The following is a 15,787-nucleotide window of genomic DNA, read 5'->3' on the forward strand; positions in this document are numbered from 1 at the left end:
CTATTCAAAAATCTGTACAAAAATATCTCTTATGCTCAGTAGGGTGGCAAATGTGCCCTTTCCACATTTTGGGCCATTGGATAAAATACTTTAAATATTAAATGACAGCAGTCACTTAATGCTTTTCTCATCTGTCCTAGTAACTCATAGGCTGTAACAAGTCAAATTGCAACAGTGGACTGCTAAATTGAAGCATTAAAGCATACAAAAGATCTTATGATTGATTTCACCCTTAAGGATCTTTAAAATTGCTTCATGAAAAGAGGTCATTAAGAGTACTTTACTACTTGAAATATAGATTGTTCTGCCTTTCCATAAGTTGTGCAAGACAGTATATTAAAGTTATGTAGTTGTAATTTTATCAGTAATGATATATTTTTAAAAACCATGCCAAGATCCATTTTAAGTAACTTAAGCCTGAAAACTACGCCAATACAGGACATTATAACATTCTCGGGTTGCAACCGTTTGGTACATGCCATCAGGGACTAAGGGCTGTCTCCCTTTGTTTTTTGCCTAATCCAGTGTAAAAAGTTTTAATATTTTCCTTTGGCTGTTAAATATGCTTTTAAATAATAGTTTATTAGAATTTTAAAAATATGGTCTTTTGTCAAGTTTTGATAAAAATTCAAATGCAAAAAATCATTTTCTTTTAAAAAATAATTTACAAAATGAACTCAAATGCTTGAGGCCCTCGAGACCATAACAGTTCAGTGCAGCTCATTTACCCCTATGACTAAGGCATTGCCGGTGTGTGTAAACACGGTCACAGTGCGAGTCGATCCATACTGATGTTTTCCACAGGTCTGGTTGGTTCACAGAGGGAGAGCTGGGGCGAAGCAGAAAGGGGGTGCCTCTCTCTTTAGGAGTAGTCTCAACAAGGGATCTCCCATGACAAGGCTGCACCCTTGCAGGGCCCGGGGTCTGGCGGGGGGTAGTAGGGGTGGAAGAGTCGCTCATGAGCGCAGACACGCAGGGCGCCGTGAGTGTGCAGTAACAGACGAGGGAAACGTGAGGTGAAGTAGTGCACAAAGCCTTCTGGGACTTCCCCCAGAGTCTCCTGCACCTCCGCAGGGAGCTCATGGTAATGGTGCTTCTGTTGAACACGAGAGGGCACAGTCACTACTCACACACCGCACCGCAGAGACCTACAGCTGTGTATTAGCACATATTTCTAACATTGAGGAAATGCACAAAACTGCTGTGAGTTTTTGAAGTCAGTCACTTTAACAATGTGTCCCCTCAATTTTACCATTTTCAGGCTGGAGCAGGAAATCCTAGAGCTGCAGTTGTGGCAAGGTGGAGAAGAGTGCTTCAAGTGTACCAGCAGCCCAAAACATTTCATATTTGACCCTACCATTAATATAAGCAGCATGGCTATAGAGATTATAAGGAAAGATGGGGCACATAACATTTGATAGTTAAGTGCCATTTTCTTCCAAGCATAAAGCCACAATGCATTTACTTAGCCAGGTACATGTCTAGCGATCATGATACAATTCCATCTTGTACACAGATTGGCCTTTAAAAGCTAAAAAATGAACTGCAATATTTATATAATATTAAGATTGTCTCCAAGGAATAATAGGAATAATAGGAACAAACTAGAAATGCTGGAATGTCCACACTATTGTAAATGAAAAGAAGAATATAGGCAAGAACTTACAGCCTTTTAGTTCTGTATTCTACAAAGACATAAAATGTGATGCTGACATCACAACAAGAAAACAGATAACAGAATTGGGAGATTCATTACTGTTAGTATAAATAAAAGGGAGATTAAATGATTCATCTGGGACCAATCAGGTCCTATAGCTAATATAATAAAAATTATTTATACCATTTAGGCAGTCTGGTTTGGTATACCCAATATTATGTGATGATTGATAAGACCCTACTGATCACCTGAAATGCTGATTGATAATCTCCTCCATTTTGGCACCTCTCCTTGTCTTTCTATTTTAATTAGGATGAAATGTCGCAACAATATCCACATACTGTGATTGATCTAAAGCTGTGCAGAAGTTCTACAATTTAGCATTTTGTGTAATCAAGTGCTTATTTAATGAACATATGCTTTTCAATGTAAAGTAAAAATGTAAAGGATCAGAAATTAACTATTCACATATTTCCCAAGAAATTAGTTTAAATTAGGTCCATTTCTGGCATTGTAACAGGGTGTTTTGGTGTTACTTAGGAAATAGAAATGTGGGCCATCTTTAACATGTCTCAGTATAATGACCTTTAAAATTTGTCTAATTTAAAAGGTTAAAAATTTCACTGAAGTCAATTCCCTACAAGTTACCGTAACTCTTAAAAACAAATTGGTGAGGAAGCGGTCACAGAAATAGTCATTTTTAGGACTGCATGCTGACTAACAGGGTTCCACCTCATTCATGTCCTCTGTTGTTGTAGATAAATGAATGGAAATTTCAGATTATTTTGCTCACCTTATTTCTCATGGCCCTCAGCAGGTCCCGGACTGAGTTGCCTTTATAAGTGCGGAACTTCCTGAGGTCTGGGGGAGGGACAAAGATTACATCAGGTCACCCTGCCTGAGGCTGGTCCACAGCTCTGTCACCACCCGTCGGTCCCCTGTACGCACCTGTCTGAAGAGGGACAGAGATGTGCATCCTCCAGTTGGTCCTGACCACAGCCCTGCCCGCCGTCTCCAGCCTCACCACAATAGGGCTCTCCGCCGGCTCCTTCTCTATCCGGTCACTGACATCCTGCAGCACACACACAGACACCCTCAGAATCTGTGCGTACCCGTACACACCTCTGGGATATTGGCTGTAAGCGCACGTGTCTCAGACCTGGAAGAACTGCAGCTGCTTCTCTGGACTCCAGAAGAAGGCATGCTTGAGGATGCAGGCCGTGGAGGGACGGGACTGCGGGTCTGCACTGATCATGCTCTCAATCAAGTCCCTTGCGATGACATCATCTGATTCAGAGAAAGATACATGGTTAACCTCAAAACCCTCTGTCATCGCCCTGGGAGTACGATGGACTATTGGTGCACTTCAACATAAGGGCATTGGCAAAAGCTTTCGTTATCAATCGAAAAATTTAAATCAAAAAAGTATTTATTAAGCTCCATGCATATTTTACCATGTTCCACATGCATAAAGTGTCAGTGGTGGGGGTATTGCCAGCAGGGGGCACTTTTTCCTCTGAACCAGGTAAAACCAAAGACCCACCGTTGTGGAGGAAACTCGGATCCCTTCGTTGCTGGCTGTCACACAATGCATATAACCAGAAAAGCACCAAAGAGCTGCGTAACAACTCTCACCATGCAGGTCCTCCATGAAGTGGTCAAGGCTGTAAGCTCCCGACAGGATGTTGGCCTGTCGGCGAATAGTGTCACCGAATGGATGCTGCCCCTTAGAGACCACATAGTAGAAAACACATCCTGCAGAGAAGATGTCCACCGCACTGGTCTGAAAGGAAGAACAAGAGGTAGCTGTCAGTTCTGTGCTTCTGAAACTGCTTGGGAAACACACTTTCCGCCTGTCTGTGTCTGTGTTTGGCAGCCCTGCCCCCTTCTCCAGCCTCACCGGGTTGTCTTTAGGCGGGTCGAGCAGCACCTCCGGGGCGATCCAGCCCTCGGTGCCAGGGATCCCTGAGCGCAGGCTGAAGCTGTGCCGCCCCGCCGGCAGCTTCTTGCACAGACCGAAATCGGATATCAGCGCCCGCACCTTGCCCCGTGGCCCTGGCATGGACAGCAGTATGTTCCGAGGCTTCAGGTCCCGGTGCACTGTGGAAGGAAACCAGCTGAACGGCTAAGGACTAGAAAAGGCACACCAACACACTGAATACAACTGTCAACAAGTCAATCTGAATTTGACCTTGTCTTCCTTATAGTATACATATGCAGGCACATCCCAAGGCTGCATTTTATCTCCTGTCCTGTACACACTGTATTCTAACAACTGCAGGGCACTCACACTCGTGCACTAGTTTATTAAGTATGTTTATCAAATATGCTGAAGACACAGCTATTGTTGGACTGTGGTGTTAACGCCAATCATCATTTGCTTGCTTTTCAGATGAGACTTTGAGTTTTACAACTTTGTGCAGGAGAAACTTCTGGAAGATTAATGTCAAAACCAAAGACATGGTGACTGGTTTCAACACTGTTGGTGTTCACCTGACAACTATAAAAGTTGAACCAACTGAATGCATGACAGTATAAAAACTCTTAAACCGAAACTGAAGAATTTCACAAGTTGCCATACCACCATTGTATTTTCTGAGAAGGCTAAATTACTTAAAGGTACTTCTTGAAATTATTCTTCCACTCTATCATTCAGCAATATCAGATTTTGATCTTATTTATTCCTATGGAAATGCATGCGCAGGAACAAAACACACTGGAATGTGTTGAGAGATAACAACAAACAAGGTCACTGGGACAAGTCTGATTTGGGTGGGCGAACTCTATGAAATATTGATGGCAAACAAAATGACTTGTTTTTTTTTTCCAACCATAAACAGATCTTACAATGAGCACTACAAATTGCAAAGTTACTTTCTGGTATGGCCTGCTTAGTCTGCTCTTATGAGTACAGCAGCAAATATTGTTGTATTCTCACTTGTAACAAATGTCTTTATTATTTTGCACAATGTATGTAATATCTGTATGGTGTGAAATAGTGCCAACTGAATTTCCCCATGTAGTGATAACAGAGTTTACTAACTAACTAACCATGCCCCCCAGGCACTGAAAACGCAGCTCACCAATGTTGAGAGAGTGCAGGTGACTCAGGCCACACATGGTCTGCTGCAGGAGGGTCACAGGGTCCAGGCTGGAGTGAGGACACTCTGGATCCTCTACAAACTGCACACAACAGACAGCACCTCAGAACACTGCCAACCTGATCATCGCTCATTCTTTGTCAACGGGTGAATGAAATGAAAGCAAGTGTAGCTAAAGGTAGTTTAGAATAGTTCAGGTTAAGTCAGGGTAGTTCAGCATAAGTCTGGGTAGTTTAGGGTAATGCAGGGACGTTTACGGTAGTTTAGGGTAGTTTAAGGGAGTTGGGGGTAGTGCAAGGTAGTTTACATTACATTACATTATATTACATGCATTTAGCAGACGCTCTTATCCAGAGCGACTTCCAACACAACAGAACAGAACTGTATCTGTTCAATTTAAAGAGCAACAGTGTCAGACCAGGCTAACAACACTCAGACCAGTCAGTGTGAGTACAACACCATTCAAACCCTACCACAAATTAACTTGTGCAACCTTACTAAGCAGCAGTAGCCAAGTACACTACGATACATCAGTCACTAGAACACATAATGCAAAATACATCACATTACTATATGTACAATAAGTATCAAATCCCAGAGGTAGCAGGTGTTAGGGGGGCAGGGATTGAGTTAGGGTTCAGGGTATTTCGGGGTAACGGTGTGATCTCCTCCACGTCTCACCTGCTGCAGCGTGGCAGCGCACAGCTCGATGGCGATGTAAGTGAACTGCCGGTCGCGCTCCGTGCAGAAGTAGCGGATGACGTTGGGGTGCTCGTCGGACTCACGCAGGAGCTGCACCTCCCTCTCCGCGAAATCGAAGCATTCGGGCAGGATCCGCTTCACTGCCACCCGCCGCCCGTCGAAATGACCCCTGCAGAGGGACGCACAGTGCACCTCACCTCACCCCACCTGACAGATGGGTACACACACCCGCACACGCACTCACAACCTGACGGACAGATACACATACGCACTCACAACCTGACTGACAAACAAATACAACCACATGCCCTGAATAACACACACATGCACAACCTCACAAAAAAATGCACATACGCACTCACAACCCGAAAAACAGATACATATATGCACTCACACACTCACAACTCGACAAACAGATACACGCACACACTCTCAACCTACCTGACAAACACACTCTGAATAACACACACACTCACAACCTGATGAACAAATACCACTCATACGTGCACACACCATCTCACAACCTAACGAACAGATACACACACATACCCTGACCAAAACCCACTGATAATCTGAAAAATAGACACACACACACACACACGCACACACACAGAGTGCTTCCAACCACTGCCGTATCTTTCCATCGCAGGGCTCACCGAAAGACGAAGGTCCCCTCGGCCCCGTGCCCCAGCACCTCAGCTGGGCAGAAGGAGATCTTTCCCACCTCCACCTCCTGAGGCTGTCCCTCTGCAACACACAAACATACCGAGGCACTGGCACCACACAAAGGCAAGTGGAGTGACTGACAGGCGGCTCGACTCCCCACTCTCTCACCCGCAGCTTGGAGGGGCTCTGCTGCTGTCTGTGGTGACCCCAGGGGTCCGGAGCCATTGGAGAAGCTGTTTCTGGCAGAGTCGGTGCTGCTGCGAGGGGTCGGAGCGTCAGCGGGGGAGGTGACACTCTGCTGGGTCTGCAAATGCTGCAGCCTGGACTCCAGGGCCTCCTCCAGCTGCTGTCTCTGCACCTTTTCCTGATGGGCCATGCGCTGAGGGACCAGAGGCACACACATTGGGATAACAGATATACACACAGGTCACTCACACAGGTCTCCCACACAGGTCTCACACACACACGTCTCACACACACACACACACACACACACACACACACTGACGCACACATACACAGTCATAGACACACACACAAATACAACACACACAGAAGTCTCAGATGTACATGGGTTACTCACACACAAACACACACACACACACATACACACACACATGTTGCAGGGGGCAGTCACACATCCAGCCTGCTGAACCTCACCCGAGGGTATGTGAGCACGAAGACCAGCCAGCCCCCCAGCAGCAGAGTGAGCACCGCCAGGGTGAGCGGGTCCTGGGTCAGGCTCTCAGGCAGAATGGCCGTCAGGGGCGGCATGGCAGCAGGCCGGGCATTGCGGTCCACTGGCGGAGGCTCCCTGCCCTTCTTCACTGCCAGGAACTGAGGAATGACACAGGTTGTAAAAGCACTGCCATGGCGCTGAATGGTGGTGAGGACCGGGAGGTGGGTTTGGGGTGGGGGTGGGACTTACAGGGTGAAAGGGTGCCCGTGTTGAGGACCGAGGAGGGATGACAGCATCTCCTGAACGCTGAAGGCTCTCTGGAAAACCCCGCAGCATAGTGGTGTGAGCCACTGGGGGCAGCTCATGATGACCTGGAACAAACACACAAACACCCACACACACAATGTACAGACACACACACACACACACACACAGTAATCACATTAGCCCTGTCAGAAACAGAAGTGTCCTCTCACTTGATGAGGTTCATCCTGACAGCAATATCTGACTGGTGGTCTTGGGCATACCGATGAGCAGCCACTGGTTGTGCAGGGTCTGGGTGCTTCCTGGGGGGTACTTTACATCCGTGCTGGGCGTGATCTCACATTCGCCCCTCTCCCTAACTGTCACTTCCTCTGTTGTTGGCCCCTCAATCCTCGCCAGCGTCAGCCCGCGTGGCTACAGAGGGGACACAGGGAAAGGTAGAAACAGACATGAACACAGGTCATGCCACTGAGACGCTGAGGCAGGTCATGAGTGAAGACAGCGACACTCACCACTATAGACACGCCCTCGTGGACCAGCGATGTAGAGGCATAGAAATGGGAGTCCAGCTTTCCCACGTAGAGGGTAGGGCTGAGAGAGACAAACACAAAGCGACCGTGAGCATGACTTCCGCTGATCACGTCCTACAACCTAAGAGGCTCAATGCCCATCCTCCCTCTTCCCGGCTCCCCGTGAGCGCGCCTCCCTTACACGAGCTGCGTCTTGGTGCTGGCCTGCTCCTTGACGAACTGGTAGCTCCACTTCATGGTGTGGACGTGCTGGGAGGTGAAGGTGAGGTAGCGCAGGGTCTCCATGGCCAGGTTGAGGTGCGGGGCGCGCCGCAGGCTGTCCTGCATCCACAGGTACACGCCCACCACCGGCGAGCCGTAGTTCTGCATCCACAGCACGTCGCCCGTGTCCCTGTCCACCGTCACCACCAGGCCGTCCCCGCTGGAGGTGAAGTGCGCCATCTCTGCTCCGAACGCAGAAAACACAGTCACACACAGAAGCACGCTGCAGAAAAAGAGCACCCCATACTGAACTCCGCCTCTAATGCTCTGTGTTCCCTCGCTCATTTTCTCACTGGCTATGAAGCCTCCAGATTGCTAAGGCACAAGTTAAACATGTCTCTCCATTTTTGTGAGTTAACACCAAAGTTACTGCTTCACAGTTAAATGAGACAAACGACCAAAGCTGCTACAGCTGAGTTTCAACGGGTCTTCTTCATTGCTGCCCATACAACAATCTGCCCATGTATTCCAAGTCTACGAAGGGGTTAATACTACATTACTGAAATATGAGAAACTGATTGGCACTAACTGGTGGCAGTGTGGCATAGCGGTAAGAAGCAGGGCTTGTAACCGAAAGGTTGCTAGTTCAGTCCTCACTAGGGCACTGCTGTTGTACCCTTGGGCAAGGTACTTAACCCAGAGTTGCCTCAGCAAATATCCAGCTGTATATATGGACAATGTGTAAAAAACCTATGCCAGTCACTGGATAAGAGTGTCTGCTAAATGACAGTAATGTAACGTAACTGCACTACACAAGCTGTTGTCAGGGAGGACGTACTGTAATCATATTTCTCATCATACAGAGGGGCTGAGTAGTCATTGTAGGTGGCATTCCAGCGCAGCTCCCTCGTCTTGGTGTCATACATTGTGATCATGTACTCTGCAGACACATGACAGACAGTAAGGACATGGTGTACAGATATCCCCCAGGCACATGGCCTACTCAGCTGTGATGCAGGCCGGGGAAAGTGCGAGCTGACGGACCAGAAACAGGGGGTCGGGGCTGACCTGTGCGGCCAATGTACAGCAAGGGTGCAGAGGGGCAGACGGAATCAGAGGAGCCGGTGGTCAGACTGGTCTGTTTCTCACCGGTCTGAGGGTCCACCACGAACCACGTGTCCTGCTTCTTTCCTGTACACACACAGACACAGAGTCAGGAACTAACACACATACACGTAACACACACGTACACATACACACACACACACAAACACACCAATACTCTGAAGAGAGGCATTCTTGACATACAGAATGTGCTTGGGCAGGTGAGACCTGCACCACTAGTCCCAGACGTGCACACCTGTGTAGAGTATTCCATCGGAGCTTCTGCAGGGAGACGACTGTACCAGCTCTGGGATGGTGAAGGGCAGTTTCTGCATGGGGACAGACACCAGGAAATGATGACCTCTTGCACAGAAAATGAGCCCTCTCCTGCCCCAACACCCTCCAGCTCACTAACCTACACTCACCATCAGGCCCTCCTTGTTCTTGCCTCCAAGTACATACAGGCTGCCATCGTTAGGGTCCGGGAGGAAGCCGGGTCTGGGCAGAACACAGTACAGCTTGTCATTGTTAGATATAACCAATCAATTAATCATTCAATCAATTATGTAATCCAAACAATTGATTTTCCACACTTAATAATCCACATGCACTCACTACTGTGAACTGGCTACAATGTAGTTTAGTGGTAAGGAGCAGGGCTTGTAACCGAAAGGTTGCCAGTTCGATTCCCTGCTGGAGCATTGCTATTGTACCCTTGGTCAAGGTACTTAACCCAGAATTTCCTCAGTAAATATCCAGCTGTATAAATGTATAACATGTAAAAAATTGTAACCTATGTAACTGCTCTGGATAAGAGCATCTGCTAAATGCCAGTAATGTAATGTAATGTGACTGTGTTATCAGTGTGAATGATTCTTGAACTCTGATGCTGCAGGTTATGCCACCTCTTGCGCCACTAGCATTAATGGGGCAGACACACTTACTCAGATAGGTAGACCGGGACTTGAATGATGGGGTCTGAAAGAAAGTCAGGATAGAGTCTTTAATGATGGAATGCCATGTGTGTGGGCGGTATCATCACATGTGAAAGTGTAGGGCACGATTAACTGACCTTCCTTCAGTGTCCACTTAATGTCCCCGGATTGCTTGCTGACCGCATGCAGGCTGCCGTCCAGAGTGGACACAAAGAGCAGGGACTCCGGCAAGGTGACCGAGCTCCCCGCCTCACACTACAGAGACAGGGGGTACAAGAAAGCCAGTTAGCAGGAACCCTTTTCTTATTCATGTTGCTTGACACCTGCAGACTCAGCAAACATTTTCTTCCATACTGTGTTTGGGGAAACTTGGTCATGCCAGTCAAGCCAGTGCAGTTTTCAGTGTGGGGAAAATGGGTGAAGAAAAACAGTGATTCTGCACATTCTCTCCCAGCCATTAGGAAACGTGACTCCTGGCCTCCAGACTGCTTGAGGTATTCAAATGCTCTTTTCATCACATCTTTTCTTGTATTACCTGCTGAACTGGAATGTGTCCGTTTGCTCTTGAGGCATGTCTGTTAGAATACCGATTGCGGTCTCACTTCTCCCCGAATAAATAGCCTCCAGAACATCGTGAAAACATGGAGACATCCACAGTGCTGAAACGCACATCCCAGGCTGCCATCCAACACAGGCTGCCAGAGCAATGAAAGTGACTAGAGGCTGCTGATTTTCAGGCTGAGGGAACACCTCAGACAGCTCTGCATTATAGTACCCTAGGCAGGTGCTGCATGAGAGACGACCACTTTATCATCAGAACAGATCAAACTACACCGAGGTGATTCACTGTGCAAAGCTGGAGCACGTTTCCAGTGAGCACGGCCGTTACTGGCACTGTGTGTACATTCAGCAGGATATCCTGGATCACAGGCACTTTCCCTCCCTTCCCAATGATCCGGGAGCGGCCACTTCACACTAAGACTGAACTCAGCATAAAGGCATGTGCAGACATACCCCATTACATTACTGTCTACCAAACCTACAATTGTAAAGGACAAGTAAAACTGCAAAAGCACCAATCGCCTCAAATGCTCCAGCAGTTCTGTTATAGCAGTCCTCCTTAAGAAAAAGGCACTTTTGGAATCGATATTTAAAAGGTTCAAAATGTACTTAATTTGCACTGGCATCAGCACCATTCATCTTTGATTTCACATAAACCTGAAGATTAAATAAACAGAATGAAAATAATATAGATTAACTGTAATGATAGAAACAGTAGCAGCATCCAGTTATGCTTATGTTTCACCTCATTCTTTCTATACCTATGTCTTAGGGAAAGAGAGAGAGAGGAGAGAGATCTATCCTTATTGTCAGATTTCAGAGAGAGGCAGCTGCCCATCCCACAGTTCAGCTGGTTTAGTGTGACTGTAGAGGACCATCTGACAGCCAGGGGCAGCCGCTCAGATGCCAGCCCTCTGCCAAAAAGCCCCACATATGCGTTTTAACTTTAGGCGCAACTTTTCAAGGAGAACCCAGTGTGCAAGCATGGGACAGCTATAAATTACTGCATGTCCCTTCCTTCCTTCAGGCCCTCAGGGTGACCCTGTCTTCCCTCGTGAAACTGGTCAGGTCTCCCTCATAGCTTTATTCCCTCCCACTCCATAGCAACTCCCAATTCATCAGTGAGCTCCATTAATATAAACCATATACAGGCTGCAGGCATAAAACCAGTCTCGGTCAGTTTGCTGCGTGGAATTTTATTAATACATGATATGAAGTTTGGCGCTTGCTGGGCAGCCAATGCCCATGCCAGAGCTGAACTTGAACTCAAGGCAACATAGCAGGTGAGTGTCTAATATATAACCCCTGGAAGGTACCGCACCCATATTTACTTACTAAGGGGTGGCGATATCAGCCCAGCATTTGGACAGCACAGTGCTGGGAGCACGTTTTGCAAACAAGGAGACACAGCTTAGCTTCACCCCATCCTGTATACACATTAGATCTTTCAAAGGTTCCAAACTTAACCATCTCCAGCAAACAATAAAGTTGTTTATCTCCCCAAAATGGTTTATTTGTCAGTTACAACACTATGGTAAATCTAATGAGAATACATATAACCACAGCATTATGGTGTACAAATGAGGGGTTACTGATTGTATATATTGTTTATTCCAGGTGATTGTCAGCAGGATTGTTTGAGTGCATTTCTCTTCTGTGAAGTGCAGGTTTTGATCACTAGGTCAAAATTAGCTTGACCTTTTGTCACCGTATACCATTACAGTGACAGACACTATGAACTAAGACATCAAGGTTAGGGAAAATGACTCAACATACATGCCTATTGTCTACTTATCCCTGTTACTCATTATCTGCCGTTAACATTTCCTGTCACCACACACACACACACACACACACACACACACACACACACACACACACACAGAGTCAAAAGCACTCACAGACACTCACACATTGTCACAGAGAAAATGAGACAAAGCCCTGTTGTTTGTTGCCAGGCAATCATGATTCCAGCATCCCTCCTGTTCACAAAGCCTCCTGCTGACATAGACTGTGCAGCCAGCAACTGGCCAGTACAAAGAGAAGACCAGAGCAGGACTGTCACCACCTCAGGGTCACGGTGGAGAACATGTCCCGCCCGTGAAGAACTGTGCACGACTGCCAGGCCCCTCCAGCTCCACAGCATGCCCTGCCAGGGCTATGGTTCGGATCTGCATGCTGTGGAGTCAATACTGGAATACAGATTCCTTGCTCACCAAAGCCATGTTCAATACTCTCCTATACCACAGAAGAAAAACATGGCATAAGAACTGAGCTTGCAGCTGGAAGGCTGTTGGTTTGAATCTCATGAAGGGCGCTGTTGTTGATCAAGACTGTGCAAACGGATAACATGCTAAAGAAAACCTGGTCACTTCAGCAAAGGAAACAATACAAGCAGTTATAGGGGTGGGACCGCGATTATACCTGCGCAAGACCACAAAATAATGAACGATTTCAGTGCACCGAGCGATTCGCTGAACGGTTTGCTCTAGATGCAGCTCGTCGTATCTCACAATGCTTAACGTCCACTCTTGCAATGTGTCACTGAAATGTAATTACAGCCGAAACAACTACAGTTCAGGAAATACGAACGCAGTACATGATGTAAGGGCGAGATGTGTCTCACTGCATTAGAACTTACTTTCCCGATAGTTACTTTGAAAAATTGTATCTGGCATGGTAACTTCAAATGAGAAAATGATAAATGGTTGATTACTTCCAAAAATAAAACACCCAGTTTAGTGTGGTTACCTATCTATCTGGCTAGTTATAAGAGTAGCCACAGCATTTCACGACTCCCTGGGCTCCAACCTTATCCCTCTCTCGCGGGTCCATAAATAGACGATATCTGTAAACTTCACTGCAGCGCCAGATAGCTAGCAAGTTACTTCGTGTCCCACTTGGGCAACAGACCTCTCCAGTATGTCGCAGCCAACACTCATAGCGTAGTACCTCGCTATAGCTATATAACGTTATTTGTATTCAAGCTATTTGTATTCCAGCGCTTACCTGAAGAACGTTTCCACCGAGAAGCAACAGGAGTAAAAGCAGCCATCGTTCCAAGACCTTCATTTTCCGAAAGAGTTTGTCCTTCATGCGTTTTCAAATTATTGCCAATAAAGTCTTATTCTGTCACATTAAAAATAGTAAATCAGCAATCTAAATTCGAATTATCACCAATCGTCCGGAACCACAGTTAATCCTTTTCGACTCATTGTGTGTAATTACTTCTTCTACGCGACATTTTCAATTTAAGTTGCCATGCACCGCAGGTACAGTTACCCACGCAGGAGGTGGCACACCAATCCACGGGATCACAACAATCATCCTTCGTTTCCGTGTTGGGACGGAACCGGTGATGTCACTCAAGTGAAACACAAAACTGTTTAAAGGACAGGACAATCCCACTTCTGTGAGAATGACAGCAACCGCTGCAAATGAAAGCTTTACATCCAAAGGAAGGACTGTCTAACCACGGAAGCAGGGTGGGATTTTGGAAAGAGCTCGATGTCATATTGAGACACGTGGAACAACAATGTCAGATGCTTTCACTACATTGAATAGTCAAAATGTCCATTTTGAGGAGAATAATAGAGATTGTAACAGAAAGGGGAAGTCCTCTCTGTTTTCATTTTTTGTAGCCTTTTAATATGTATGTGTGTGGCCTTTGCCCTGTAAGTTATCATACTAGAAATGGGCTTCAATAGTTTGTTTAGAGATGCATTATTAAATGGACTGTAAAAGAAGTGAATGTGAGTTTGAACTTGAATGGAGCACCGAAGAGGCGCCTTAACTTCACATGTCATTCATGTCTGGCGCTACAAAACTATAACTTTTTTCGTAATATCTCCTTTTCACAAATGGTACTCTTAGACGATTAGAGACCCTGTTATATGGGTTTTTACCCTTTAGGTAAGCATGACAGGAATTCAGTTAGATCACTGCCACAAGCGTTTCCTATGTGACATTTCTCTGGCTCACCTGAATTATAAACAAATTATGTCAAGCAGATTAACGTTAAGAACTCAAAAGCTGTATCGCAATTCTCTGATAAAACAAGAATTTCCTTCACATAAATTGCTTTACTTAAAATATAACACAGAGTAACAAAAACTCATTCTCCTTTAGATGCATTATACATTATAAACTCATAATAAACTCATAAACTACACAACTTGTTATTAACAGTTCATGGGTTCTGTAAAAAAAAATGCAGCACAGTGTCTGTACGACCAACATGTAGTGTGTACACTGTATATTGATTTTGCTGATTTATCACAGACGTTACAAAGGAAAGAAACTACACCACAGGCAGCTCGGTTGTGAAACAGAATGCAACATACATTTCTAAGTGTTTATGTAAGCGTTCTTTAATGCTTTAATAATGTAAAAAAAAAAAAATACATAGACAACTCACTTCATTGATTAATGTCTCCAAGTGGTCTACTCTTTCATTGCAAGCATGATACACTTCAATAGAATGGGTCATGAATAAAATCACAATGTTCTGCTGAAACAGGTTTTGGACTTAAAGACAAACGATGATGCTGTGCAAAGTGATATTGTCAAGAGAATAATGTTATTATAATTGATCATTTCACTGACAAATAAGACACCGAATTTTGTGTGTCAATCTGTAAATTTATCTAAATAGTATTTTTTAAAAAGCATGGATTAAACTCACTGGTGACCCAGGCTGCAAATGGAATTACTGGACGTGGGCTGGCGCAAAAATATAAATATTGTGTAATGTTTTGATTAGAGGGGAGGGACTGGGTCATGGCAGAAAGCCCTAACCTTAGCGTATTATTTTAAAAAAGACGCTGGACGTGGCTGTGAGAAGGCTGGACACTAATATTGACCAAAATTACTAAAATTTACCACACATAATTCCCTGTTTGGTTTTGTCTGGGTGTCATTAAATTAATTGAGGCAGTTTCAAAATCCGCATGCGGGTTGTGGCTGATATCACCCACAATGGGATGACAAATAGCACTAGTGTCCACAGCTGATGAATTTGACCAATGGGAAAAATCAGGAAACTACTAAAATGGTGAGATAGGGAAACGATGCATTGTTAATATTCTGCATCAATGAAAATGGTAAAACGACACTGAAAGTGAACCTGCACTTCCAACATTTTCCCAGAGGGGGGAAACCATACCACGAGAAAGTAATGGAGCTCCGGCGCAATTTCATTGGTTTTTAGAGTGTTTTATTCATTTCATATTTATGGAAATCTGCGTTATTATTTATTATTATCCTACTGTTTTGCCCCACAAATGACTGTGCCCCAAGTGACACATCCGCGGTTACCAATGAAGCGACCCGTGAACCGCGTTTGAAATAGCGTTACGGTAACAAGGAGTTTTTCATCGCAAGCAGCT

At 45.5% G+C, this 15,787-nt stretch overlaps 1 protein-coding gene across 1 annotated transcript; it reads right to left on the reverse strand.

Annotated features, from left to right (window-relative positions):
• Positions 1-628: 628 nt before the first annotated feature.
• ern2 (endoplasmic reticulum to nucleus signaling 2) lies at positions 629-13,706 on the reverse strand. The gene is made up of 22 exons (XM_036530623.1): positions 13,410-13,706; positions 9,977-10,094; positions 9,849-9,882; positions 9,330-9,402; positions 9,161-9,233; positions 8,869-8,991; positions 8,639-8,740; positions 7,781-8,042; positions 7,582-7,660; positions 7,333-7,483; positions 7,055-7,176; positions 6,787-6,963; positions 6,295-6,505; positions 6,117-6,207; positions 5,440-5,629; positions 4,741-4,840; positions 3,558-3,757; positions 3,293-3,440; positions 2,817-2,944; positions 2,606-2,729; positions 2,451-2,518; positions 629-1,096 (listed from the first exon to the last, which is right to left on the reverse strand). Exons 1-22 carry the CDS (start codon positions 13,494-13,496, stop codon positions 875-877), a joined length of 2,883 nt encoding a protein of 960 aa, XP_036386516.1. The 5' UTR covers positions 13,497-13,706; the 3' UTR covers positions 629-874.
• Positions 13,707-15,787: the final 2,081 nt, after the last annotated feature.

This window comes from Megalops cyprinoides, chromosome 1 (assembly GCF_013368585.1).
Source record: "Megalops cyprinoides isolate fMegCyp1 chromosome 1, fMegCyp1.pri, whole genome shotgun sequence".
NCBI lineage: Eukaryota > Metazoa > Chordata > Actinopteri > Elopiformes > Megalopidae > Megalops > Megalops cyprinoides.